The 22,850-nt window shown below is 51.3% G+C and overlaps 2 protein-coding genes across 4 annotated transcripts; one reads left to right on the top strand and one right to left on the bottom strand.

Annotated features, from left to right (window-relative positions):
* The first annotated feature begins 211 nt into the window (after positions 1-211).
* Positions 212-15,131, top strand: CPSF4 (cleavage and polyadenylation specific factor 4). Of its 2 annotated transcripts, none has more exons than XM_037507155.2 (8): positions 212-389; positions 2,742-2,792; positions 4,564-4,716; positions 6,736-6,831; positions 7,157-7,250; positions 8,611-8,683; positions 10,095-10,265; positions 12,988-15,131. In XM_037507155.2, the coding sequence occupies exons 1-8, from the start codon at positions 287-289 to the stop codon at positions 13,054-13,056; spliced, it is 810 nt and encodes a 269-aa protein (XP_037363052.1). In that variant the 5' UTR covers positions 212-286; the 3' UTR covers positions 13,057-15,131. The 2 variants fall into 2 exon arrangements, with proteins under 2 accessions (XP_037363052.1, XP_037363053.1); XM_037507156.2 differs by having other exon boundaries at positions 10,170-10,265; positions 12,988-15,130.
* Positions 14,840-22,464, bottom strand: ATP5MF (ATP synthase membrane subunit f). 2 transcript variants are annotated; one of them, XM_037507163.2, is made up of 4 exons: positions 22,393-22,464; positions 17,376-17,483; positions 16,066-16,182; positions 14,840-14,985 (listed from the first exon to the last, which is right to left on the bottom strand). In XM_037507163.2, the coding sequence occupies exons 1-4, from the start codon at positions 22,403-22,405 to the stop codon at positions 14,957-14,959; spliced, it is 267 nt and encodes an 88-aa protein (XP_037363060.1). In that variant the 5' UTR covers positions 22,406-22,464; the 3' UTR covers positions 14,840-14,956. The 2 variants fall into 2 exon arrangements, with proteins under 2 accessions (XP_037363060.1, XP_037363061.1); XM_037507164.2 differs by having other exon boundaries at positions 17,376-17,480; positions 22,393-22,463.
* Between the last annotated feature and the right edge of the window lie 386 nt (positions 22,465-22,850).

Raw genomic sequence — 22,850 nt, forward strand, 5'->3', positions numbered from 1 at the left:
CTACCCGCGAGATTTTAGGTTACCAGCGGCCCCAGGGCTCCGCGGGCTTTCGGCTGGCGGCTAGTCGAGCCTAGCGGAACGACGCTTCCTCCGCGCTCGATTGGCGCAGTCTGGACGGGCCTCGAGCCGGCGCGGGCTTCGGGCGCTCCCGGCATCCCTCGGGCGGCGGCGGCGGCGGGGCGGCGGCGGGGGAGCGGGCCGTGTGCTGCGGGCCCCGGCGGGTGGAGGTGTGAAGGCGACCGAGGACCTGAGGGGGAGTCGGGCCGGTGGGGCCGCCGCCGCCGCCATGCAGGAAATCATCGCCAGCGTGGACCACATCAAGTTCGACTTGGAGATCGCGGTGGAGCAGCAGCTCGGGGCGCAGCCGCTGCCCTTCCCCGGCATGGACAGTGAGCGGGGGCCGCGGCGGGGCCGGGGCGGGGCGGGGCGCGGGCCGACCGGGCCGGGGCGCCCCCCGGGGCCCGGGACTCCTCCCTTAGGACCCGCGACCCTCCTGCTTGAACTCACAACTCCCTCTGTGGCCCCGGGACGTCCCCCTCCCGCTCCGTCCCGGGGCGCTTCTCCCTGCACCTCCCGTCTTCCCTCGGACCTTCCGTTCTGGGACTTCTCGAAAGTAACTTAGGAGGGCAGGACCGAGTCCGGTGGTTCAGCATCCTGGCCTGGAAGTACTGGTCTTCAGCCCCCGCCAAGCCACCGCCCGCCCTCTTTGAGCCCCCTCTTATTTACATTAAAACGGGGCGCTTGGAGCAGTCTTGCAGAGAGAGAGAGCTCCTCTCCTCTCCCTAGGAGACCCCCAGCTACACTTTTCCTCCTGTGACTGGCACTTTCCGGACCGCTCCCTCACTTTTTCTGTGGACCCCAACTCCGAATCATTCATCACACCCCGTCAGCTGCCTGAGCTCCCTCCCATGGTGACTCCTATCCCCCACCAACTCGCAGGGGATGTCTAACACTGTAAGGGGAACTAGCACTTTTCTTTCTGGACACACTTGAAATCTAATGCTATAATGTGAAAACGCAGAGGGCTGAGTTCATTCCACCATGGGGCGCTGGGCAAGGGGACTCATCGCGCGGTGGAACTAGGTGAGCGCTCTGTTCACGACTGGATTTGTCTGCAACTGCCGAGGACTGTGGCCTGTCCTCTCCCGCTGGTCGCTGAGCTGGTAGAGCCCCATTCCCTGCAGGTTACTGTACTTCTCATGCACATGTGACCTCTAAGTTGTCCCTCTGACACTTCTGTGCAAAACAGGGCTTATACCTGAGAGACATAGCCTCAAACAACTGTTTTACACATGCACAAGCTCCATATTTACCGTACACTGCTTATAAGCAGCTGCTCTAGTTCAAATAGTCTCTTAACTACACCTCCACCACATTCATCTCATACACAGGCCTTTTCCTGTGCTGATGGCACTAGTTTGAATTCATGGAACCATCCTATACGCAATTCTTTACCTCCCACCTTACTCCAGCCCAGATCCTTGAGCCTATGAGGCAGCTTGTGAGGGCCCACAAATCTTTTTTAGGGGTGGGCGAGGGACATGTCTGGCCATGGTTGCTGCCCCAGACCTCAGATTTGGTAAGTGCTCTCAGAACTCACTGCTGCCCTGGATTGTTTAAAGTCCAGTGAGGCCACAACGCTCCCTCATCATTTATTCCTGTCTTAGTTTGGGGAAGTACTGTGGATACTGCCCTGAAATCCAGTCCACAGGACTGTGGACTTCTCGCTTTAAGGAATGAAGCAGTCTTAACCTCCGAAAAGACTAAAAGCGCAGAAATATTCTTCATCGGTACAATTTTTAGTGTAAGACTTCAGATTTTTTGAAATGCAAATAAGTGACACCTCTGTGACTCCCAGTTATACAATTTTAAGTCTGTCTTAGCAAAATCTACCTGTTTCCAAGAAGCCAGGAGGTCTCTAATGTGTTATTGAGGAGAGGTACATAAGTGGGCTTCAGAGCTGCTGTTGGTGCTTTTAAGCAATTATAAAATGTCTGCTAATAGAGAAAATTATAAAACACTGACAGTTGATTCTAGTAGTGATGGCAGGGAAATTCCTGGACTCATTAGAATAGTTTGTCCCCCACGGAGCCTATGCCTTCCCCCACATTCAGCCTTTCTTTTCATGCCCCCCTCACCTGAACTGACTGCATCTGCAGAAGGGAGAGCCTGTGCTCCTTTGATCACTGTGTGCTGGTTTTATATGTTCACGGTAGTCCCACTTCTGTGTTTTTGCTTATACTCATCCCTCTGGAATAGCATCTCTATTATGCCAGCCTCTTCTCTGGAGCCAGTTCCTCTTTAGGGTCCCCGTTCCTTATTTGTGCTTCCTGTAAAATCACCCCCTCCCTCTGTCCCTCTGCCTCAAGTACCTGTCACTTAGCCCTCTGCAAAGTCTGAGCTGGGGGTAATTAACTCTATGGTCTTATGCTCCAGCTTCCTTCCTCACCCACTCTTAACTCCTTGCTTATAGAATGCTTACAAGCATCTTGCTTATAGGAAGCTCTGAGAAAGCACCGAGTAATGACTGGTCTCAATGCTTATGCCTTATTTTGCAGAGAATGACTGATAAATAGCTTTTTCCCTTCTTTGGCCAGCTTTGTGGTATTTTTGCCAGTCTGTTTCTTGTACCCTACACTGTTCATGAGAATAGTTTCCTCCTCCTGTTTTCAGACATTGTCAGTTGGGTTGCAGTTGCACCTAGTTTTGTCTGATGCCTCACCTTCTCTCTCCTCTTGCAGAGTCGGGGGCTGCTGTCTGTGAATTCTTCTTGAAGGCCGCCTGTGGCAAAGGTAAGAGACCTCTGGCTCCCTGAAATTCCTCCTGGGCTGCCTTTCCACCACTCTGTCCCCTTGCTGACTTGTAGGCTCTTGGGTTTGCGTTGCTTTCTGCACATTAACGGTGTCCCTACATGAAACTGGGGCTTGGGTGGGCTGGGAACATAAGCATGTATTCTGTGTGAAGCCTGAAACAGGACTGAAGTTGGCTCTGGGTCTGCCTCCTCGCCTCACTTTTCCTGTGGCTGTGAGCTGACCTGTGACATAGACAGGTCACCAACACTGAGGCGTTCAGGACCTTTGTGAAGGTTGCTGTGAATGACTGAGACTAGCATCTGAAGCCAGGCCTTTCTGATTCTCTACACAATCCGTATAGGCTCTGTGGCCTCTCCTAAAAAACCCATGAGATAGTCTGTCTCGTAGAGTCTTGTTCACATTAACCCTGCCCTAAGAGCTAGATGCCTCAATCATTTGTAAGGAGAAATATCTCTGGTTAGGACCTTATTTGCCATGTATATAGTTCTGGGCAATTTTCTTCCTGTAGACAGATTTATTTGGAAACTAAATTTTGATTAGAAGTTTGAATATGGAGCATGGAATTAGATTAGGGTTGATGATTTTGTCGAATTGTGGTTCTATAACAGTCAGTTTACCACCGAAGCAACATACCTGCCAGGTAGGTCAACTAGGTGGGCCTCAGGCTATCCCCCACTAGGCTTCTGTCTCCTTGGCTCAGTGATTCTGCCCTTCTGAGCAGCCACCTTTTCTTAACATAGCCGTCCTTAGCATGCACGACGACCGTCTCTGCGTTAGCTAATATAGTAGTCACTAACCACGAGTGGCTATTCAGATTTAAATTAAAATTAAATAGAATAGAAAATGCAGGCCCTCCCTCGTGGCACAGGGTTTAAATTCTCAGCACTATCACGCTATCGCCAGCCACCCACATGGCACAGCAGACCTCTCCTGTCTCCCTGCTGCTCCCCTCAGCAGTATGTTTCAGTAGATCTGCCTGTTCTGCTCCCCACTCTGTCTCTGGTGAATCCTTTCACTCCCCGTACCTCTGGTCTGCTCCCCAGTTGTTGTATACATAAATTAAAAAATAAATCTTAAAAAAATGTATATATAGAAAATGTACTTCCTCAAGCATACTAATCACATTTCATGTGCTTAATATATAGCCGCATGGGGTAATAAGTAGCCATAAGAGGTGCCATCTTAGTCAACATAGATGTGGAATGTTCCATTGGACAGACCTGGTCTAGATCTTTCCTGGTGACTACCTCATTCTGGTCGGGCCTTCCCTCTGACTTACCAGGGCATGACTCTTGTCACCTGGGTGGATGATTGCTCAGGTCCTGCTACCGAAGGCAGACCCCCGCCCCCATCCGTTTGTCTACAATGTGTGTCTTCAAGTCTGGAGTTGATATTTCTTAATTCTTAGAGAGTGTTGATGGGGCCTGCCTGGAGTGTCGGCTACTGCTGGTGGTAGCACTGGGACTAATCTTTAAATTAGGAGATAAATTTTCCCCTCCCACCCTCACTCTTAAGCCTCCATCTTACAGTAATATATAAAATCCTGATTTAGTGTTTTTCCAAAACCTAGTTAAAATAAAATACCTATTAAAATGCGTACCGTCGCACTGCCTAAAGGCACGCTGCCTTCCGCCAGGGGCAGCCAACACCTTCCAGAACTTGCTGCTTCCCGATACTTCAGGAAGGTGTGGGGTGAAGGCACCCTGGCTCCTGCAGGCCAGTGCCTACACCCCTCTGTCTTCCTTGGCAGGGGGCATGTGCCCATTTCGCCACATCAGCGGTGAGAAGACAGTTGTATGCAAACACTGGCTGCGGGGGCTGTGCAAGAAGGGGGACCAGTGTGAGTTCCTGCATGAGTACGACATGACCAAGATGCCCGAGTGCTACTTCTATTCCAAATTTGGTAAGGTGCTCCCCCCCAGCCCCCCGCTGAGACCCTCCCTGGGAAAGCTCCATCAGGAATCAAGACCTGGGGGCTAAGCAGCTACTCAGGTTCCTTCCATCTTCCCATCATACTAGCTCCAGACGAGAAATGTGGGCAGTGCCTGCCAACCTCGGCTAGCCCTTCAGTTCCAAGTGCTTGGGGAAGTTGAGAAGAGTGGGGGTCTCACACTGTATGAGTGAGCAGTGCAGTGGCTGGAGGCTTTCTCCCCCAAATCAGCCTCCTCCAGCGTAGCACCTGATTGACCTGTCACACCTGAGTTGGTTCCTCTCTCTGGGAATGTGGTCCTGGCTAATAGTTTGACCTGTCTAAACCACAGGGGGCTTTCTTCTGGTGGCAGAGCCCTACTCCTCACCTTGGAACTGAGATTACCTTAAGAGGACTGCATGGAGAGGAGGCACTGGCTGGGGGCAGTGGCACTGGCTCAGCAGAGTTGTTTATTCCCTGATGGGACTAGAATCCCCTGGCTCTCTGTTCTGGGCAAGGTTGCCCGGCAAAAAGCCCTGTCTGTAGGGATGAAGGCGAGCTCTGGTCCCAGGACGGCCAGCCCCATTCCTGGGCAGGGTTTAGTGGGAGACTAGAAGCCTGGTACACCCTGGGCAGGTGTGGGGGGCTGCTGAGTGCTGGGCCTGCTACACTATTGTCAGAGGAGAGGTCAGTTTCAGCAGACCGTGAGGCTTGGCCAGCTGGCTTATTTTCATAGCTGTGGCTTTGTTTGGAGAGGGAGCACAGCTGGGGAGTCGAAGGTAAATAACAGGAATACAGCCAAGGCTTCCCAGCTCACCACCCTTTCCCCTGTCCATGGTGGGCCAGCCCTGGATCCAGCCCTGGAGGGGGGCAGTGACTTCTCTATTGGAGCCATCTCCCACCTGGCCCCAAAGGCAGGTGCTACCCTCCAGGGTAGATGCTCAGGGGTGCCTCTTCAGGCCGGCCCTGGTTCCTACCCTCCCTGATGGTCCTGGACTCTGCTGCCTCTCGTGCCTCTGATGCCCCCTGCCTGCCCTTTTGCTGCAGAGCCTGCTCTGATGGAGGTGCACTCCGCAGCTCCTGCCAACTGTGCCACTGATGACATAGTTGAGGGTGACCCTTCTAGACATGAGAGGAACAGTGGTGAAGAGGACAGACCCAGTCCTTTTGCTGTGGTGGCTCAGGGAAGAGGCAGCTGATATACCATTGGCACAAATTAAGACTCACGTGCAGTAGATAAGTGCCTTGAGGGAAATAAACAGTGGTGGGCCCATTTGGTTGAAATGAATTTAGGCAAAATGATCAGGGTAGGCCACGGTAGATGGCGACAGCTGAGCTGGGATCTGAAGACAGAGCAGGCTGCTCTCAGAATGGCTCAGGGCCAGCGTGGAGGGACTTGAGCATCTGGGGAGGAGTTTGCATTTTTTTCTCTACAGCAGTGATCAGATCGACCTTTTGTGTATGACAAGGAAGAAGAGGGCACTGGGGTAGCACCTCCACCTGGTATGCAGCTCTGGTAGTGGGGTGCGAAATACTGTTGACCAATGGGTGGATTGCTCCTGAGAGGAACTGAAGGGCAGGCAGGGACCCGGCCTCGAGTTCCTAGATCTCCCTGATGTCTTTCCAAAAGGAAGCAGCCTCAGACCTTTCCCCAGCTCAGCTCATGGTAAAGTGCTCGTGGGGTAGAACAGAAATTTCCTGGAATCGACTGGTTCCTTTGCACATCTGGGCCCCCCACAGTGCCCAGGATCACCCATTGGGTGAGGGTGGAGCAATGAGTGGTTGAATGTTCCCTGTGTCCGGCTCTGTCAGTGTCACTGGTCTTCAAAGGCTGCGTGGACATGTGAGAGAAGGGCCATTACAGCCCCAGAGACGTGTAGGCTCTGCCCTGGGTCTCAGGACTCACCAGGCACCCTCTCTGTGCTCAGCGGGTGCTGCCTCAGGGCACGTGAAGGTGGCCTGGGTCAGCTCTCTTCCAGCTGTCCCAGGTAATGCATGTCTGCTTCCCCACAGGGGAGTGCAGTAACAAGGAGTGCCCCTTCCTGCACATTGACCCTGAGTCCAAGATCAAGGACTGCCCTTGGTACGACCGCGGCTTCTGCAAGCATGGTAGGTGGCTGGGCCTCCCGGTGAGAGGCCCGTCCTCCCCCTGCCCACATGACCCTTGGCCTGTCTCTCCTGTTCCAGTGGAACCTGGTGCTGTGAGACTTGGGGCTCGAGAGGCTTTTTCATGCCCTCTGCTCACTTGAGCCTCTCAAGGCTCCCGTGTGGGCTGCGTTCTTGCCTGCATTTTCATGAGGAAACTAGCATTTGAGAGTCATGGGCCCTGCCCACTGTCCCCTGTGAACAACAGCACAGTCTGGACAGAGTTCTGAGGGGTGATGTCCCCCAAAGAGGGGATGTTAGTATGAGTGACCGATGCTTGGCTCTACAGGTCCCCTGTGCAGGCACCGGCACACACGGAGAGTCATTTGTGTGAATTACCTCGTGGGATTCTGTCCAGAGGGGCCTTCGTGTAAATTCATGCAGTGAGTACCCACCCCGTCTTGCACCCTGCCACTGCCCTCTGCCTCTTTCCTCAGCTCAACATGACTTTGGTGATTGGGTGTTGTTAGCGCAGGGCCTGGGGTGGGGGTGGGAGAGGAACCACTGTCTCTTCCTGAGCCAGAGGTGGCTCTGCCTTGACCAGCACTTAACCCTCATTGGGTCAGGCCCGTCCGGGGATCTGAGGGCAGCTGTAGCCCTGAGGTGTGGGACTGCACACAGCCTAGCCTTGCACCTCACTTTAGGGACTGCCGGCTCAACCTGAGCCCTCAAGGAAGGGAGCTGCAGTTTCGGGTCTCCTGTGTAGAGGCCCTGAGCTTAGGCTTCCACCTGCACCTAGTTCATGTCATTGGCAGGCGTGAAAGAGAATGTCAGCAGTGTCCAGGGCGTGGCAGGTGGCACCACCTAGTCAGATTTGGGTCTGGAGCCTCTGCAATTGGTTCTCCTTGCCCAGCAGGACTCAATGCTCCTTTCCTGGGCCTCGGTGCATGTCTAATTCAGGTGGTTGTGGGGTCAGACTTCCTGGGGGGCATTGCCTATGTGCCTATATGTCCCCATCTCCCTGCTGCCTTTGCACTGCCAGCATTTGCACAGCAGTGTCCTGGCCACTGCCACACTGGGCAGGTGGCCTTGCTGCTGACTTGGTCCCACCCTAGATGGTGGCCTAGAGTGCCACTGTGGGGTGGACGTGTTCCCCATGTGTGTTGTCAGAGGAGTGCTGGCACCTGTAGACCTGCAGGGCAGGGTGTGTTAGGAGGGACCCCAGGGAGCAGGCTTGTGCTTCTGGTGGGCTAATGGAATGTTCGTTCATTTCTCTGCACGGCAGTTGTGCTGGGTCTGCAGGTAGGTTTGAACAGAGCTGGGTCTGAGCCCAGGAGTGTCAGACTGGTTCTCCCACCATCCCTCAGTCTCAGGGCCAGAGCTGAGGACCAGCACCACCTCCCCTCCCCATGAGTTTGTATTCTGTGCGTGGGCAGAGGCTGGCTGTGGTTTTCTTTCTTTCTTTTAAAGATTTATTTTTATTTATACAAGAACTGGGGTACAGGTCAGAGGCATGGGAGGGTTGGAGAATTCACCAGAGACAGAGTGGGGAGCAGAACAGGCAGACACTGCTGAGGGGAACAGCGGGCGAGACAGGAGAGGTCTGCCATACCATGTGGGTTTCTCCCTGGCCAGCGGGAATCGAACTGGCGCTGCAGAGGCTGCAGACAGCTCCACAGCGCTGCGATCAACCCACTGCGCCACTGGGGAGGCCCTGGTTTTCTTAGGGTGGGAATTTGAGAGCGCTGCTCCTCTCTCATCTCCTCTTCTCTTTTTCCTCCCCTCTGGCTCCTGGCTGATTAGCCCTCGATTTGAACTGCCCATGGGAACCACCGAGCAGCCCCCACTGCCACAGCAGACGCAGCCTCCGACAAAGGTACCGTGCCCAGGCCCCTGCTTGGCCCTGTGGGCCTGGCAGTGCTCTTGAGTGGAGAATTCTGTGTCCTCCTCGGTGCACAGTCTCCCGGAGACCCAGCTGGCGACCTTGGGAAAGGAGGAGAGGAGAGAAACTGAGGGAGTGGGGAGTCATAGCAGACAACTCGGGGAGCAGAGCAGTTTGCATTTCTCTCTAAACATGAAAAACTTGCTGGAGCTGAATGCCCACTTGGCACTCTTCCCTTCTTGCCTGGCAGGTGCCCCAGCAGCTCAGCAGTGCCCACCTGGGGAGCTGGGGGGGAGGGGAGCAAGAGCATGCTGCTCTTGCTTCTGGTTTAGACCGTCTCCTTACAACTGGGAAAGCTGGGACTCCAAGAGGGGAGAACTGGCCCGAGGTGCCACTGCTGGTCGGGTGAAGATGTGGGAGCAGGGCCGGGTGATTGCTTCTCTGCCACTGCTGTTATTCTGTGTGGAGACTGCCCGCTGCATGGACGGCTGCGGGGCCAGCTGGCCCCAGTTTTCCAGACAAAGGGGTTCCACAAGCCAGTAGTGGACTGATCTCCTCAAGCATGAGAGGGAACTATCATTTAAGTGGAATTTTGAAGCAGTCCCCACAAAACCTAGGCTACCCTAGGTTGGTTTGGGGAATGGGGGCCAGGCGGCCCGGAGGTGTGCTAGGCAAGGTCTGCAACAGGCTGAGTAAACATACGGATCGAACTTGAAGCCTTCTCTCTCCTGGTGGGACTCGAGCCCTGCCCAGGGCTCCTCAGCACCAGAGGCTGAGCACTCAGGAGGGGGTACAGCCAGAAATTCCTGAGTGTGGGTGCCGCTGACAACCAGCGGTTTCTAGCTCAAGGTTCCTGTGTTTATGGGGGCTGGAGCCAGGAACCCAGTTGATTGGGAAGGTGGCCTTGCTGTCCAGACCCTAGGAGCCCCTCCTGTCCCCTTTTCTCACATGACTCCCTAGTGGAGGGCCCTCTCAGCCCCCAGACCGCAGGTCAGCGTGTCAGCCTCCAACTGTTTTTCTGTGACTGTTGCTCGCCGTGTAGGCTGCTAAACATCTGGCTGAACCAAGCGTTCATCCTGACCTGAAGCTAGAACCTCAGAAACAAAAGTAAGGCCTGATCATGCCCTCGCCCTGCTGCCCCAGAGACCTCCTCGTCTCTTTGGTGTTTTGTTTTCTACTTTTATTTCTCGTTTTTGTGTGTCTGCATGGTCTTTTTCGGGCAGCGGCTCCTGCCATCATCACCAGATGTTTCTTTTCCACCTGCTCTCCTGAGCTGGGCCACCGCGGGAGCCCTTCTTCCTGCTGGCCACGCAGGAGAAGGCCCGCTCTCTTTTTTCCTGTCCCCATTGGTAGTTTGCGTGCACGTGTTTTCCGGAGTAAAACCGTGTTGTGTAACTCTTTCCAGCAAAGTAACAATCCGCCATTACAAAGGTCGTCCTCCTTGATCCAGTTAACGAGTCAGAACTCTTCTCCCAATCAGCAGAGAGCCCCGCAGGTCATCGGGGTCATGCAGAGTCAAAACAGCAGTGCAGGCAACCGGGGACCCAGGCCGCTGGAGCAGGTCACCTGTTACAAGGTGAGTTGGGGGACGGGGGCGGGGGAGGGGGCCTCCGAAGTCAGTGGCCATTCCCTCGTTCCCCAGATGTTTAGTTGATTTTGAAAAATGAAAACATCTTTGCTTTGGCTGACAGTAAAAGTGGGCCGCTCTGGTGGGCCGGAGACCTTTCTACTTCGCTCCGTGGCACAGCAAGGCGAAGTGCGCATTAAAACACGCTGGTTAGTGAATGGATTGCGATCTCCCAGAAGCTAGGCCCCACACTAATCCAGGGAGCCCTGGGGCGTCTGGATGGCCTCAGATCCTGTGTGGGCATACCCAAGGGAGGGGGACAAAGCTTTGGGCCCAAAGCAGGAGAAACTGGATTAGGACACCCTCCCCCAGCATGCTCCCTGACACCCACCTATCCACTGTGCACGCGCGCGCGCACACACACACACGCACACACAAAGAGATGCTTGGGGAAAAGATCAGCTTTTTAAAACCTAGTAGAAAACGCTTATTCTTTGCTTCAGACAGAAAAGGGGAAAAAAAGTCCCTGAGAGTTGTGCCTGGTGGGCCCATCCGTGGGTATGCGCCTGTGTTAACACCCCACCACGGGCAGAAAAGGTACAGACCAAGTCCCCAAATCTAAAACAGCCCTGCATGGGTGGCTTTAGGAGGTGGGTGTTGAGGAATTTACTCTCAACCCTGGTCACACACAATTCCCACAACCAGAGTTCCTTAAAAGTCACAGGATATAGTCAGAAAGCTTGCCGAGGGAATCAGCAGGAGCCGCCAGAAATAAAAACAGACTCACAGGACTTCAGATTTAGGAATTGCTGAACAAAATTGGCACGTGCTTTCTGTAAAAATGTAGACGTATTTAGGGCACAAACTGAACATCGTTTCTTATTCCCTCCTTTCCTTTTTAGCCAGTATGTTCGCTCTCACACCTCTGGTTTCAGTACCAAAACGAAACTCTCCAAAACTCCAGGAGACCTTTCTTACTCTGTAACAGTCTGTGCTTTTTTTCTTTCCAATATATTGTGGTTTTCTGTCAGTATATCTGAATCTCATCTAGTTCAGCAACTACATAACAACCACAATTTTCCAGTCCTCTGTTGGTAGATAGTTACTTATGGATTTCGCTGCTAGAAGTAGCGCGTGCTCGTCCCAGTGACACTGGTGGCATCCATGCCTCCAAGGCGGAGGTCTGAGTCAAAGGACTATACTTCAAGCGCTCAGAGAACCTGCCCTCAAGAACGCTGGTCACTTTCCACAGCTGTTTGGCTGTTTGGCACTCCTGATGGAGAAAACAGACCTCCTGCTTCTCTTGCCCCCAAAGGGGTTTGTGATCTGAGGGGAGAGGAAGTCAGATGCCCAAGGACACTGCGGGTGATTGTGCACGTGGATTCAGGGAAGGAGTCACAGCGCTTTCTGAGTCTGAGCCCTAAGAGCTGAAGAAAAGGGATGGAGTTGAGCAAAGGAAGGGGAAAAAGGGGGGAGGTTTCCTTCCTACAGAGCAGACAGCGCCCACCCAGCCACTTTTCAAGCATACCAAGGAAACTGTCCTGAGGCAGCATAGTATCATCTCGCCCCCTCCAGGACTCTGAGGTCAGGTCTCCTGAGTTAGGAACCTTGGGAATGTGGCGGGGGGACCTGACATCTTAATGCAGGCACTTCACAGTTCATCTCAAAGGCGGCTTGTGGGAATACTGGGTTCCCCAGGGTCAACTGCAGAGGCCGATGGACTCGCCAAGTGCTGTGAAGGGCCTCGTAGTCCCGCCCTCTGGTCATCACATCAGGTGAAGGGCTGACTGGCAGCTACACAGGCCGCTGGTCCACCCACAAGTCATACCTACAGATCAAGCAGATCTGAAAACAGGACGGCAGAATGAGAGGAATGGAGCGAGCCAGTTTGGGCAGGAACCCTGTTGAGCCTCACCTTCCAGACCTAGAGTTGGGGCTGGGAGGGCACTGGGTGGGTTGGCCCAAGAGTGGCTGCTACCACCCATCTCCTGGGTCCTGGTTCAGCACTCAAGGCTGCCATTTGCTTCCTTTCTTAGGATTCCCTTCTGCTTTTTGAAAGGTAACAAGAATGAATGAGAAACTGAACAGGCAGCTGGGAAAAGTCAGGGTTGGTGCTATTTTTGAGAGCCTGTTTACCAAAGCCTGACTTGGCCTTCTCTCTGACCTGTGACCAAAACCTGTACCCCAAGGGTAGCTTAGGCAGGTGTGCAAGAGCCAGGAGGGAAAACTGGGGCATCCCACCCCAGAGTCCACAGCAGTGAATCCCCAAGCAGAGGGAGGAGCCTGGTGGCTTCTCTCGAGTTGTTCCCTCCCCTGTCTCCAGGGATTCTCAGAAGTTGCCTGAGGTAAGTGACTGACCAGCTGTGCAGAGGGGCTTGGCTCTGGGCAGGCGGGGGAGCTCTGACACCAGGGGCTTCTCTTCATCCTGCCTCCCACCATGAGGTCCCTCCTTGTTGGACAAAGAAGTGGGGCCCTGTCTGAAGGTGCTCCCTGCCATGTTCTCTTAGTTTGTCCTCTGGCTGAGGTGTTCTCTTCCATCTACCAAGATGTGGCTGCAGTTTCTGCACCACTGTACCTTCTGGAACTTCCTTCCCCTCATGTTTGTGAAAAATCTGCCACTGAAAATTTCAGAGTCCCTATCCCCAACCTGGCATTTGGTGGGTGCTACATTGAAAATTGCATTTGAAAACTTTTTTTTTTTTTTGTCTCCTTCCCTTCCTGCCGTTTCCAGTGTGGTGAAAAAGGACACTATGCCAACAGATGCACCAAAGGGCACTTGGCCTTTCTCAGTGGACAGTGACAGCAGCTGGAGCCAACTCAGAGCAGCCTGAGAGGCCCATTGTTGGGGACAACTCTGGGCCGTCCTCAGGAGCATGTGTTGAACTGTTCAGCACCAGTATTGGTGCAACCCTGGCTAGAGCTGGCAGGCAGGCACACTGGGGTTTATCATTCGAGGGGCTATTTCTGTCAGTTTCCCTACCATTTTGCTGTAATTTTTTTTTTTTTAAGGGACATGTGCTCTAGTTTGGTCCCTCAAGTCGGCATCATGTTTGTCGAGACATCAAGCCTCCTGTCTGGGACTCCCCACACCTCTGCCCTCTGGGGAAGAGAAGTTTTGGGGCAGGGGCTTGCGCTCAGCAGTTCTGTAAGGAAGATGGTCCTTCCCCTCAGGGCTTCATTAAACACCAGTTCTTGGTGATCCCAGGGGCTGGTGGATCATTTAAAGCTGCAGCCAGCTCAGGCTCACTTCCTCCATGTCCTGCTGAATTCAGAAGCTGTGCCTATCAATGTGATTTGAACGAGGTAGCCCTCAGGGCAAACTCAAGTGCGCTTGTTGTCTCAGCCTGGTCCTGCTCTCTCCGAGGTGGCAGTAGTTGAGAAGAGGTGTGCAGTATTCTCGAGTGAAGGGTCTTTTCTTCTGGGTTATGTTCTTGAGGCACCTGCTTAACATTGTTCAAGGTATGCCTTAAGCTGGAGCTGCAGGCCACCCTTTAAATCGTGACCCAGTCCTTCTGTGCACCTACCTCCTGCCCCAGCAAGAGTCTGTACTGTAACTCAGACACCTTTGGCCTATGGAGACCGCCCTGCCTATGCCTGGAAATGTGAAGCCGTCACCTGCAACCACTGGGCAAGTGGCCTGTTCAAGTTCAATCACAAGAACAATTTTTATGAAGTTGATTAAAGCTTGTTTTTTAAGCCATGTCTCATTACTTCAAGGACTCTGTGCCTAGAAGCCACCTGGCAAGGAGCTTTAATAATGGGGTCACTTGTTCCCATTCAACATGTGTGAATTCCAGAGGGAAGAGACACCAGGGTAAGAAAGGCCTTTGGACTGGCAGCTGTGTAAGTCTGGAGCCTGGCAGGTGTTACTGCGTATCAGATGGTGGATGATCCGTGTGTGTTTGGGTCTTCTAAGAGATAACTGATAACAGCATCCCCACCCTTATACCTGTTGCAGTGTGTGTGTGCACCATACACCCCTCACTGAGAAGCTGGTTCTGGCGATAGTCCCAACTGGCAATGTAAAGAGACTCAGTAAAAGACTAACTGATTTTAGTGGGTTGGGTAGGTGTGGTAAATCCATTTTTAACTTAGGATGGGTTTGTTGAGGCCTGAGTTGGGGGAGGTCTTTACTGTACCCAAGACCTTTGAGGAAGGGTAACGAAATGGTACTGGATCCAGGGGCAGCTGTGACCTAGCAGGGCCTATGCTTTCCTGAGTCACCCCACTGAGCTGCTCCCTGCAGATGCAGCTTCCAGACCAGGCAGGCCAGCACTCTGAAATGGTGCCATCACTACAGAGTGCTGTGTACCACAGTAATACAGGAAAATGGGGTTAAGGGGAGAGATATTCTTAGGAACACAGCTGCTTTCTATGGTGTACGCTGACAAAAGTGCTCAGGACACTCAAGGCAGAGAGCAAGGAGATGCCTCTGGGCACTGCTGTCTAATTAACACCACCCCCTTGCAAGCTGGGAAAGATCTCACCAAGGCCACACATGGTACAAACCCTGGACTAAGCTGCTTCCTCAGGGAATGGTAGGGCAATCTCGCCCACCTTGTGCAGCAGGGCTCCGGGGGCATGGATGCCAGTGAAGCAGTCCTCAAGCCAGTCATCTTTTATTGAGTTATTTCTCAGTTAAGACAGGAAACAACTGGGGTGCCAGGCAGAGGTCATGGTTAGGAATGCAGAAGCCCTCTTCAATGATACTTGCGTCGCCGCTCGTGTTCTGGAGTTAAAAGGCAAAACAGTAAGTCACCCCAAAGGTATGATAAAAGCATAAACTGCTAGACAGGATAGAAGGCTCCAACCTCATAAAGCCATCCTGAGGGTCACTCTCAGAAGATGACCCAGAATTTGCCAGCCAGTATCTCGGCGGAATTTGGGGACAGGAAGGCAGGAGCTAATCTGCCACCTGGCCAACTTCTTTGCAGAAGGAACATCAACTCAAACAACCCTAAGAGGGCCTCCCCGGTGGCGCAGCGGTTGAGCGCTGGGTTGCGAAGCTGCCCGCAGCCTCTGCGGCGCTGGTTCAATCCCCGGCTGCTCCCCGGCCACCGGAGGAGGGTCCCACATGGCGCGCAGACCTCTCCTGCCGCCCGCTGCTCCCCTCAGCAGTGTACTTCGGTCCTTCTGCCTGCTCTGCTCCCCGCTCTGGCTCTGGTGAATTCTCTCACCCTCCCGCGCTTCTGACTGTACCCAGTGCTTGTATAAACAAAACAAACAAACAAATAAAGCATACCTCTATAAAAAAAAAAAAAAAAAAAAAAACAGCCCTAAGACAGAGGCCCCCCCAGACACAGCAGAGAGGCAGAAGGCTGGACATTGTCCAACAGCCAGTGAAACCCAGTCAGAGCACCCGCCACTGACAATGATCTCAGCACCTCCCATCAGACACCCATCCAGCAGGGGGGCCAGCATCAGCTGCACTTTTCCAGAGCCACACACATGTATGGTTAATACATGCTCTCTTCGCACTGGCTGCTAAGAAGATAAAGCAAAATTTCTCACCAGCCTTTGGAGAACCTGAAGCCTTTAACAAAATGCTTCCTAAGTGTTATCTTTATTCCACTGTCATTTTCCCTGTGGCACAATATTGTCTGTAATATCCCATATACTTTTAGTGGGCTGTCGGAAAAGCCAAGACACATTTTTGCATAGAAAACAGAAAAAATGTCATGACTTTAACAACAACCGAACATATTAAGTCCCTCCAATTCTTAAACTGTCAGCAGGATGACAGACAACATGCACCAATCCCACCTTCTCACAGAAGCCCCCTGAAGAGAAGCAATTCAAGAGCACTCACTGAGTTCCTTGTACGAACGGCAGTAGTTGAAAAGCACGTAAGCTGCCAGCACCATAGAAACCCCCGCCACGCTCCCTTTCTTCACGTTGACGTACTTGTTGTAATACCGGTAGTAACCTGCAAACAGACAGGGGTCACCGCCCTGCTTTGCTGTGAACACTTCATGCAGTGCAAAGGAGAATGCAAATTCCAGAACCCAGTCCTGCTCTGGCTCTTTAAGTTACTCACGCTATGTCCACCAGTTGACATGGGGAAAGTGCAGATGTCCCCACACCACATGGGCACTAGACAAGCCCAGCTGCACCCCCCTGGTATCTGTCACTACCATTCAGCCTTAATCCCATAAACTTGGCTCAACTTGTCAGTCTTTGATCTCACCTCACCCTTGCCTGGGATCAAAACCTGACTGAGAAGCCAACCCCCAGTAAGGGCCATTTGGCCATGACCAGCGAGGTCAGCCTGGGCCTGAGGAAGAAGGCAGGCTTCACGTGTTCATCTCTTCAATGACTACCCTGCCAGGGAGGAAATGGTCTCTGCCCTCTTAGGGCTCACAGTCTAATAGGTAAGAGAGAAATGCTGACAGGAGGCCATTGTTACTAGTGAGTGATGCCGTAAAGGCGCAATGCCTCAACTGTGAGTCTGAATAGGCGACATTCACTGCTACTGAGGAGTCAGGGACCATTTCAACTAAGTGTGGAGAAAAGACAGCGTATTCTAGTGTGGCTAATCTGAGGGTAAAAATGAGGAATGGTCTCTTGGACAGCAGGAAACCTGGCACACAAGACAGCCACAGGTGGCCAGAACTAGAAAGAAAAACACAGAAGGAAGGAGTCCCTGAGAAAGGTGGAGACTGCAGACCTCCGAGGGCTGATGTGATTTAGGGAAAGATGGCATGAGGTCCACAGGGCTGATCTCACTAGTCATGAACTTTTAAACACGCAGAAATATAATCTTTGTCTTGGGAGTTTTCCCTGGCAGGGAGATGAGTATTGCAGATGATGTCCACTATACTTCAAACTCATTTTTCTCTTCAACAAGTCTTATGATGTTGTAAAAATGCTGAAACATTTCTTGAAGATGGAGGCAGTGGTACTAATTACCCGCAACAGAAGCACCTTGGCAACAACATCTCAGAGCCAGTCCTTGCCAGGACGAATCAAACATGGGAATCGAAGGGCTAACAATCTCCCCCATCATTCCTCACACAGCTTACAGTTGTCTGTGACAAATCCTTCACTGCCCAAATTAACACGGGAGACCCTCAGATCCGGAGGCCTGTTTTTGTTTGCATACATCCATAAGGCTCTGACCTCTTTGAAATGCTCCAGCGATGCCTTTCGGGGTGAAATCACGCATGAATATCCAGCTTGGCAGCTCTGCTAGCTTGACATCCAAGAGTCGCTTCTCTTTCAATGCTACTGAAAAGGAAAAAAATACACGTACACTGAAAAACCTTCCAATAATACAAATAGCATCCTTTAATGTCCACTTATTTCAATCATCCAATAAAGGTCATTCAGCACCATACTACATAGACGCTGCAGAGTAATATTATGAATAAATGTTAAACCAAATTCAGAATTTTAAGCCAGTCTATATAATGGCTGAATGGCTACAGCGACAACTTTCTTGATAAACAGAATTTTGAGTAACAGCTTGCTGGGAATAATTGTAAAGCAAGACCTAAGGGTGATGAGGATAAAAATAAAGTGAGGAGAGAAGCTTACTGCAAAACTAGTATTTACATATATGAGTTCATTTAACCTTCACAGTGAGTAGATGATGCCCCCCTTTAATCAGGGTTGGGGGCAAAGACTCAGAGAAGTTGGGTGACTTGGCCAAGGTCACACAGTGCAGGCAGTGGAGGCAGGACTCAACCTCAGGTCTGGCCTTCATGCTCCTAAAGCCAATCAGAGGGTAAGTGCAGCCAAGCCCTGGGGATCTACTGTGAAGAAAATAAAAGGGGGATGTGGGAGGAGACCACAGTGATGTGACCACAATTGTTTCTTACCAGGTCCACCTGTTTATTTTATTTATTTATTTATTTATTTTTTGGTGGGACCCTCGCCGGTGGCCAGGGATTGAATTGGCGCTGCAGAGGCTGTGGGCAGCCTCCCAACCCAGCGCTCAACCGCTGCGCCCCCAGGGGAGGCCCGAGGTCCACCTGTTTAATAGCCGAGGGCTTCAAGGGTTCACATGGCTGCCAATCTCCTCAGATATGCCAGGCTGAGTAGCTTCAATAAAAAGGACTAGAAGAATTTCTACCTCATGCATCCTACCCAGGGCTATAGATATCAAAAAACTTAAAAATCCTTCAAATGACGCAATGGGCCCCAGATCACATTCCAACGAGAGGCACGGACCCAGGACGGGAAGAGCTCCTGATTCAGGTGATGCTGTCCGTACTCCTCTCTGGCTTAGAGGAAAACAGGAAGGGACCGGGGATGGAGAGGTGTCCCTTCCCCTGTCTTCCTCCCAAAGATCAACTTAAAAAAAATTCTTAGCAGGGCCTCCCTGGTGGCGCAGCGGTTGAGCACTGGGTTGCGAAGCTGCCCGCAGCCTCTGCCATGCCGGTTCAATCCCTGGCTGCTCCCCGGGTGCTCCCCAGCCACCGGAGGAGGGTCCCACATGGCGCGCAGACCTCTCCTGCCGCCCGCTGCTCCCCTCAGCAGTGTACTTTGGTCCTTCTGCCTGCTCTGCTCCCTGCTCTGGCTCTGGTGAATTCTCTCACCCTCCCATGCTTCTGACTGTACTCAGTGCTTGTATAAATAAATAAATCTTTAAAAAAAAAAATTTCTTAGCAGGTGTCCTCTGCGGGGCAAGGAATCAAGGACCACTGTCCCTTCTTAAAGATGACCAATCACAGAATAAGTCAGACTCAATCACTCGAAGGTTACTTTTCCATCTTGGAGGTCCAAAAAAAGACTAAGGCTCCTAAGGCCAGCCTCAAGAGTTCATAGGGGAACCCCACAAGTCTCCTGACATCTCCCAGTTCTTAGCAAGGGCAAAGGCTGGTAGGCCATAAACAGAAATGCAAGGTTTAATGACAGTTGCTCATCCGCCACAGATATTGTCTAGAGAACCAGACATTTAGCCTCGGTTGACCAGATCACTGTGCTTGTCAAGAAGCGATAGCTGGCGGTTTAAGCCTATGATTTGCATACATGACTTTAAGGACACTTACCCCAAACTGGCCCACTGCCAAATAAACTTATCCGACAAATATGGAGTATCTACTGTATGCTAGGCAGCACACTAAGCATTACTGAGGGTACAGCATTGTCCACAGATGAAAGCCTAGCTCTCAGGAACTAACATCCTAGCTGGGAAGACAACCACCTCATATTGGCTATATTCCCAGGGCTCACCTCACACTCCAGCCAACCCCCTTCTGTTTCTTATCTGCACAGTATTCTTTTTACCTGAGGGATTTGGCATTTTCGGTAATCCAGGATCCTCACAGGACTACCATCTTATTATATATTATATATATTAATATATATCACCATATATATTAAATGTCATTTCGTCAAAGGCATTCTTCCCTGCCACAACTTTCTTCCTATGTAAAATATAAATTTCAGTTTCCTTGTCTGTAAAATGGCTTATTCCAAGGGCTGAATGAGAATCTATATAAAAGCATTTGGGGCCTCCCTGGTGTTGCAGCAGGTTGAGCGCCACCTATGAAGCTGTCCGCAGCCTCTGCAGGATGGGTTCGATTCCCAGGCGCCAGGGAGAAACCCACATGACGCGGCAGACCTCTCCTGCCTCGCCCATTGCTCCCCTCAGCAGTGTCTTCAGTCTGTCTGCCTGTTCTGCTCCCCGCTCTGTCTCTGGTGAATCTTCTCACCCTCCTGCGCCTCCGACTGTACCCCAGCTCTTGTATAAATAAATTAAAATTAAAAATAAAAAAAATAAATAAAAAATAAAAGCATTTGGAACAGTGCCCACAACACTGTAAACTGTGACTATTACTGTTGAAATCTCATTCAGGTCTACATGAAATATCCCCCCAAAAAGCAGGGTTGACAAAGAAATGGCATGTAAATTATGATTTAGGACATTTTAAGCATAGAAGACTTCAGGAATTAATCACATCCCCTTGCAAACAGAAAACTGTGATTAACATGGCAATATTTCCAAAATGTGAGATCATCTCAAATGAGTTTCCGGGTATATTCCAAACCCCTGTTGGAGAGTGCAGTGTCCATGATATTAAGCTCAACAAACAATAATGTCATCTGAGAATGACCTACTCCTTTCTGTCACCTTGCCTGAGGTATTTCCTTAAAAAGTTTAACAAGTGCACATTTCACATTCCAGTTTTGTCTTCACTGGATCCTTCAGTCCAGGAACACTATGCCCTATTTCTTCCTGACTAAGAACATAGTTAACACCTTTCTGCACTCTCAAAGCCTCCTTGCATGCAGTGAGTGCAAACAAGTAATTCTAAAACCAACCAGCTTTAAATATGACAATATGCTGGGGAGTGGGTGATAGAATTATAGATGGAACTAGAATAGCAGAATGCTGCTGCTGACACCAGGTAATAATTGCTAAGCATTTGTTTTATTATCCTGTTTCCTTTTATTTAAAATATTTTATAATATAGTTTTATAATGCCCTTAAAAATAGAACTACGTTGGGGGAGATGTACAGAAGGAAAATAATATTTTATTTTATTTATTTTTTTAAATATTTTAAAGCAAAGTATTTTTGACTTGCATAAGGCCAGTAGTTCAAAAAACACGTAAAACAAAAAACACATCATTTCTAGACCCAGTATTTTTTTTTTCTTCCACATTTACACAAACCACGAGAACATATCCTGCATTCTCCTGACCACGTTCTGGGGCTGGAACAGTGCCTTGGCACAACACAGGAGAAAAAATCCAAAAATTTAAAATTGTTTTTCTACATATTTCTGTGTATCATGAAGATAAAAGTACTTCTTTACCCACAACAAAACTAAGCCCAACTTAAAAGTGGTTCAATTTAGGATTTTTTGACTAGGAACATTTGAAAGTGCTACACATTGAGAAGAAACTACGATGTCACACTCTCCTGCGGTGCTAGGCAGACAGCTGGCCTCAGCTCCCAGGGAGCATTTTCTACTTATATTTTCAATTCACAATGGGTTTTTCATCATGTAAAAGACAAATCAGAGACATTATCACTTTGTTTGCTAATTAACTAGTGGTTTTAGGCTCTGGTAACAGACACCATCTTGGGGTGAGGCTGAGTGACCCAGATGGTGAGCATGACCTTGTGCAAAGATCAGAGTGAACTGGGAAGGACTGGCACTCAGTTGTGGGACAGGCATCATACATATACTAAATTGTTTCATCCTTAGTCCCCAATACTCCACTACAACACTCGGCTTAAATAAGATACCAAGTCTCAATGCTCCCCTTTCACGTTGTCTTGTTTAAAGGACACACCCCCTGTGGATAAACAGTCTCATGCTCATCAGCAGAAAGGAAAAAGTGTCGCTCTCTTCTGTACCAACCTTCATTTCTCCATACTGAGATTAAGAATACATAAACTGGGGTAAACAACACACTGGTCCATCAAAATCCGGCTATTATCATGCCTGTGTGACCTCAGACAGGCTACACCGCATCTCGGTCTTTATTTCCTTCAATTTACAATGGAATCATTCATAAAAACACGCTTTCCATATTTAACGCAACAACAAAGAGAGCAGGGTGCACAGTCCAGTCAGTGCAGAGATCTGCGCCTGCAGGTGGCCGAAGAGCCTGCTGGTCATAAGGTCATCCCCGCGACAACGGTTCAGCTTGCGAGGAGGCCCCGACGCCCGGCTTGGCGCTCACTCGCAGTGACCTTGAGTAGGTCACGTCATCTTTCTAAGCCTATTCAGCGCATATTTGAGACATATGCGTCGACCCTTACGTGGTGTCAGGCTCGGCCCTAGGTATTAGCTCCTCTTGGACCTTCATCTGAGCTTCAGCTTTGGGAAGGGCAGAAACTGCGCGAAGGGTTCAAGTGCACAGCATCGGGATGGCGGCGGGGACAAGGGAGTGGGAGGGGGGCCCGAGAAGGTGCATCCCCAAGTGCGGGGGGCACGTCGCCGGCTGCCTTCAGCCTCCACGCCGCGGCTGCAGGGCGAGCGAGTGGAGAAGGGTCAGTCGTTGCAGGACCCCGGGGAGAGCGTCCGGTGCGCCTGAGGGGAAGCAGCGGCGAAAGCCCCGAGCGACGGACGAGCGGCCCCGAAGCTGCCTCCCCTCCCAGTGCGACCCGGGCCCCGGACCCAGGATCTCGGCTCCAACCTCCAACCCCCGGGCCTCAACGGACCCCGTCACTCACCGGACGACGCCATCTTGGAGTCCTGGGTGTCCGCAGGGCCGGGCCGCGCAAGGGCTGCTGGGTAGGGAGCGACGCCCCCAGGCCGGAGAGCAGAGGCTCACGGGAAGCAGGTCGTCGCGGGCGCGGGGCGGGGGCTGTCAGCGCGCCAGGGAGTGGGGTGGGATTTACGTGTTGTCCTTCCCAGCCACTGCAGGGTCACAGCCAAAAAATACCTGCTGATTGTCATCTTCTTTTGTCTGAATATTGAGAAATGATTAGCTCACAGCTCCCGAGGCTGGACAGTTCCAAATTTATGGTAAGTTCGTCTTTATTAATAGAGCCAAAGTGGCTCCTGACCGTTCTTTTCAGTTACTTTCCAGCAATAGGGCAAATCTAATACTTATTTTCATGTGGTTCCAAAGTCACCCTCTCCCACCCAGGCACAGTAGTGCGGGTCTTTTTACAAAGGAGAGATTGAT

The sequence above is a fragment of the Talpa occidentalis genome, unplaced genomic scaffold (assembly GCF_014898055.3).
Source record: "Talpa occidentalis isolate TD23 unplaced genomic scaffold, MPIMG_talOcc4v2.1 talOcc4.12, whole genome shotgun sequence".
Taxonomy (NCBI): Eukaryota; Metazoa; Chordata; class Mammalia; order Eulipotyphla; family Talpidae; genus Talpa; species Talpa occidentalis.

Excerpts from the sequence above, each read along its gene's own strand:
- ATP5MF (XM_037507163.2), bottom strand. Across the intron at positions 16,183-17,375 it reads CGCTGGAGCATTTCAAAGAG|GTTACTACCGGTATTACAAC; the intron begins GTCAGAGCCTTA and ends GTCTGTTTGCAG. Across the intron at positions 14,986-16,065 it reads CCGTTCGTACAAGGAACTCA|AACACGAGCGGCGACGCAAG; the intron begins GTGAGTGCTCTT and ends TTTTAACTCCAG.
- CPSF4 (XM_037507155.2), top strand. The coding sequence starts at position 287 with ATGCAGGAAATCATCGCCAGCGTGGACCACATCAAGTTCGACTTGGAG. Across the intron at positions 7,251-8,610 it reads CCTTCGTGTAAATTCATGCA|CCCTCGATTTGAACTGCCCA; the intron begins GTGAGTACCCAC and ends CTGGCTGATTAG. Across the intron at positions 10,266-12,987 it reads AGCAGGTCACCTGTTACAAG|TGTGGTGAAAAAGGACACTA; the intron begins GTGAGTTGGGGG and ends TGCCGTTTCCAG.